At 35.3% G+C, this 4,453-nt stretch overlaps 1 protein-coding gene across 1 annotated transcript in view; it reads right to left on the reverse strand.

The window, feature by feature from the left end:
* The window catches only part of cltcl1 (clathrin, heavy chain-like 1), a 44,937-nt gene that overhangs the window by 29,283 nt on the left and 11,201 nt on the right, over positions 1–4,453 (reverse strand). Inside the window, exons 3-6 of the mRNA XM_016463785.1 lie at positions 3,454–3,615; positions 3,261–3,374; positions 1,134–1,307; positions 198–395 (exon numbers count right to left, since the gene is read on the reverse strand). Of these exons, the coding sequence (XP_016319271.1) occupies positions 198–395; positions 1,134–1,307; positions 3,261–3,374; positions 3,454–3,615 (648 nt within the window). The remainder of the gene's footprint in view (positions 1–197; positions 396–1,133; positions 1,308–3,260; positions 3,375–3,453; positions 3,616–4,453) is intronic.

Raw genomic sequence — 4,453 nt, forward strand, 5'->3', positions numbered from 1 at the left:
AGAGAGAGTGTGTGTGTGTGTGTGAGAGAGAGAGAGAGAGAGAGTGTGTGTGTGTGTGTGTGTGTGTGAGTGCGAGAGAGAGTGTGTGTGTGTGTTTGTGTGTGTGTGTGTGTGTGTGTGTGTGTGTGTGTGTGTGTGTGCGAGAGTGAGTGTGTGTGTGTGTGTGCGAGAGTGTGTGTGTGCGTGTTGTCAGGAACCTTGGGAGCCGATGCAGCGACTTTAGCCGCCTCGGTGTAGCTGCCCTGAGAGAAGAGCGTGTTGAACTTGTGTGTCAGGAGCTCCTCGGCTCCGGGAAGATCGCTGCGTAACGCCAAACGCAACGCCAGCTCGGGATTCTGCAGCACGTTAGTCACGTAATTTACTACGTTCTCCTCCTCCACACACACCGACAGCACCTAAACACACACACACACACATTAGTGACACACGTGGAGTAACTGAACACGCACAGAGAAGAAAAGAGGATATCCTTGAAAACTGAAACTTTTGGACAGATTGGGCTGAAAATCTAAACCAATTGTTTTTTTTTTTGTTTGTTTTTTTATTAATAATAATAATAATACAATTTAATCTTATTTATTTGCTTATGATTATAATTTCATTACAATTATAACTTTGGAATACTTTATTCTGATTGGTCAATTGTCTTTTTAAAAGCTGTTTTTTTAATTATTGTATTTGATTATTATATTTATATAGTTTTAAGTATTATTTTATATTTAGTTATATATTTATTATAGTTATTATATTTAGTTCGACCGACCGACCGACAGACAGACAGACAGACAGACAGACAGACAGACAGACAGATGTAATTATGGCATTTTTTAAATTACCGGTATATGGCAGTGCAATTTCAACTTTTACAAAACAATCAATTTATTATGATGTACCGTAAACAGAACGCTAACTATAGGTATAATAAACAAAAGATGTAGCTTATAATAAGAGACAAACCCAGTTCAGTTCTTGATTAAGATTTATGTGTTCATGCATCAGTAAAGGACATAAAATGCACAATGCTGGACACCAGAAGCAATTTTGAGCGTGTTAAAGCATGCATTCTCTTAATGCTTTTGTCCTATTTACTTGTGCAAGCCAGTTTTCAGTGTTGTGTGTACAGATGTGTGTACCTGCCCCTTCTTATTGACCCCGATGACCCCAGATGTGCTCTCGTGAGCGGCCGTGACGAATATGGTTTCAGCGCTGATGCGGTTCATGTAAATACACACGCCCGACTCCAGATCATACATGTGAAAGTAACCGTATTTAGTGATGAGGTAGATGACGCCGTGCTTAGTTCCGATCTGAGAGAGAAAACACAGGAGTGAACATAATTCAACATGTGATCAGTAACTCTTCTGTCATCAGGTAATAAGAGTGCATCAGTGCCAGTACTTTTAATGGAAGTATTTTTACCATTCATTTTTCCCATAGGGACTTTTAAAAGAGTCTACATTAAAGCGTTATAAGATATGAACCAAACCAAACAGCTACAAGGAGAATCACAACACTATAAACTTTGATTTGAAGCAAAAAAGTTTTTGAAAACTGGACAGATAGACAAAGATAATGTGAACTTAACTACTTAAATGAGAGAAAGAACTACAATCCCATGAAGCATTGCGAAAGACCAGTGCTGGGTAGTAACTGATTACTTGTAATCTGGATTACATACAGTAATCAGATTCCAAAAATTAAGTACTTGTAATTAGATTATATTACATTTTAAAATGCTCATAATCATATTACAGTTACTTTTTATGGATTACATGATTACATACAAAAAGGCAGCAAATTATTCATAATTTATTGATTTTCCCTAATTCTTCTTTTTTTCCTCTTTTAAAGTTTCCTTTCTAAAACTCCTACAGTGTGTCATACTATTAACTATAGACGTGTGATGTCACTGCTGTTTTATTAATATTTGTTCATGTAATGCGGGGATTCCCAAAACTTTTTTTCTTCAGCCAAATCACTTTGACATAAAACATTTAGTTGAAATATCCCTGAGGAAATTAATATTTCAATAATTTAGCAAGACATTTGCATGCTCACAGTTTTCTGATGTAGGTTAATGGTCACATAAACATGCAGGTAAACAAATTAAACATTTATATTTTTAGTGTTTTATTTAGTTTTTTATATATACTGTAATTTTATTTTACATTTTTATGAGTGAATTAAATATTAGCTTTTTATTAACTCTCAAACCCACTGCCCGTTTAATGCACATTATGATGTTGATATCAAATAGCGAAAATAAGTAACCTAGATTGTTACTAACTACAATTTTCATCATGTAATCTGTAATCAGTAACGGACAACAATTTGAAAGTAATCTACCCAGCACTGAATAACATAATTGAATTAAATACGACAGAGAAATATAAAACTACTAATGTAAAGTTGTTGGTTGTATTTATAGATACTATATATTTTATGTTTACTGACAAATATGCATATATGTACAAATATTTAAGTATTTTGAGAGCATGGGGACCCCAGCTCGATTACTTCATGATGTTTCATGGGAGGGGGGCGGAGCTAAAGATCTCTTTTGGTGCATTTTGCGTGCTGCAACTCTCTGATTGGTGGAATTTCTGTACAGCATCATGGGTAATGTAGTTTTTACCATGAATTCTGCTATTACAGTTTTTTTCAACTGCTTACACACAAAATCTTTACTTGTCACACAATTTCTGAAAGCTGACACTCAAACAGCAGAAGCACACACCAAATCTGCAAAACCATACACTAATTCTCGGCCTTTGACTCAGTTTTCAATTTCATAAAACACTTTTTGCAAAACACAACACACAATTCTCTATGCAACACACACAAATCTAAGAGGAACTAATATTATGGCAAAGGTGTTTGCAAATGTTTGCTTTTGAGATGTGTTTGTGATATTTTGAATGTAGTGCTTCATTTTGCAAGAGATGTGAGGCATTTTGCATTTTGTGTGTGCAATTCTTGGATTTGTGTGTAAAGTTTTGAAAAAAAGAGGCAAAGTTTTGAAAATGTGTGTAAGCAGGTGAAAAAAAACTGTAAACATGATTATTTAAAAAATAAGTTAATGTGAACAGATGGCTTCAGCAAAAGCACATACAAATGATTAACAACCTCTGAGCTCACAACAGCTCTGTCTTTAAGGGTTTATCAGTTTTTGTTAAAAATCAATTTCTCTATGGAGAAAATGAATGGAGTTTTTACTTCCGGAAGTGACTACTGTCTCTATAGCATGGTAAAGGTTTGACCTGCATGGCCACAGGAAAGTCCGCCTGTGCTTCAGGAGGGAAAAACACGTCCACTGCTTTCTTAGTGAACGGCTGGTTACCGGCCTGAGGCTGACCGACCTCGATGATGTGCAGCTGGAGAAGACAAAAAACAGCTTTACACTCCAGAAAAACCACAGAAACACCATATGAATGTGATGCTGTCTAATGCCACCTTTCCCCCAGCCTGCCCTCTGACAGCGAAGCAGAAGAGCGTGGAAGCGTTTGGGTTTCCCTCCAGTTTATAATGTCCAAACGCAGCCGCGTGACCCTCGATGGGCTGAGAAACCTTACGGTCCACAGAGAACAACTGCATGGCACCGACCACACGATTCTGCTGCAGGAGCCAGAGACGAAGAGAGAGTTACACACCAAACTGACATTCACAAACTAACACTTTTATTACATTTATCAAGAGTCACAGTAAAGACATTTATAATGTTACAAAAGATACATAAATGCTGTTCTTTTGAACTTTTGGTTCATCAAAGAATCCTGAAAAATGAAATGTATCGCAGTTTTCATCAAAATGTGAACTGTTTCCAACATTGATAATAATCAGAAATGTTTCTTGAGCAGCAGATCAGCATATTAGAATGATTTCTGAAGATCATGTGACACTGAAGACTGGAGTAATGATGCTGAAAATACAGCTGAACATCACAGAAATAAATTACATTTTAACAAATATCCACTTTTTAAATAGTTTTGGGATTTTACATTTCTAAATTATTTTTTATTTCTAAATTATTTTTATTTTTATTTCTAAATAGCTTCAATTTATTTTTATTCATCATAATAATTTGTCATAATAATTTTTAAATAAAAATGAAAAAAAAAAAAAAAAAAAAATTACTAAAAACAAAATAATTGAATTGCAAGACATAAACTCAGAATTCTGATGAGGAAAAATCATAAATATGAGAGATAAATTTGGAATAGTAAGAAAGTCAGTCCAAATTGAAATCAAAGTCATAAAGTTCAGAGAATTTTCCCCGGACAATCATCACAGAAATTTGAAAAATTAGTTTAGAATCTGTGTAGTCGCCCCAATATATCATGAATCCCTACTTTAAAGAGCTGGTGCAGCAAAACCGAAAGATGAATTACCTTCACACACACACACACATACTCACATACTCACTCACTCACTCACTCACTCACACACACACACA

Source organism: Sinocyclocheilus anshuiensis, unplaced genomic scaffold, assembly GCF_001515605.1.
Source record: "Sinocyclocheilus anshuiensis isolate Anshui unplaced genomic scaffold, SAMN03320099.WGS_v1.1 scaffold332, whole genome shotgun sequence".
In the NCBI taxonomy this organism is placed as follows: Eukaryota; Metazoa; Chordata; class Actinopteri; order Cypriniformes; family Cyprinidae; genus Sinocyclocheilus; species Sinocyclocheilus anshuiensis.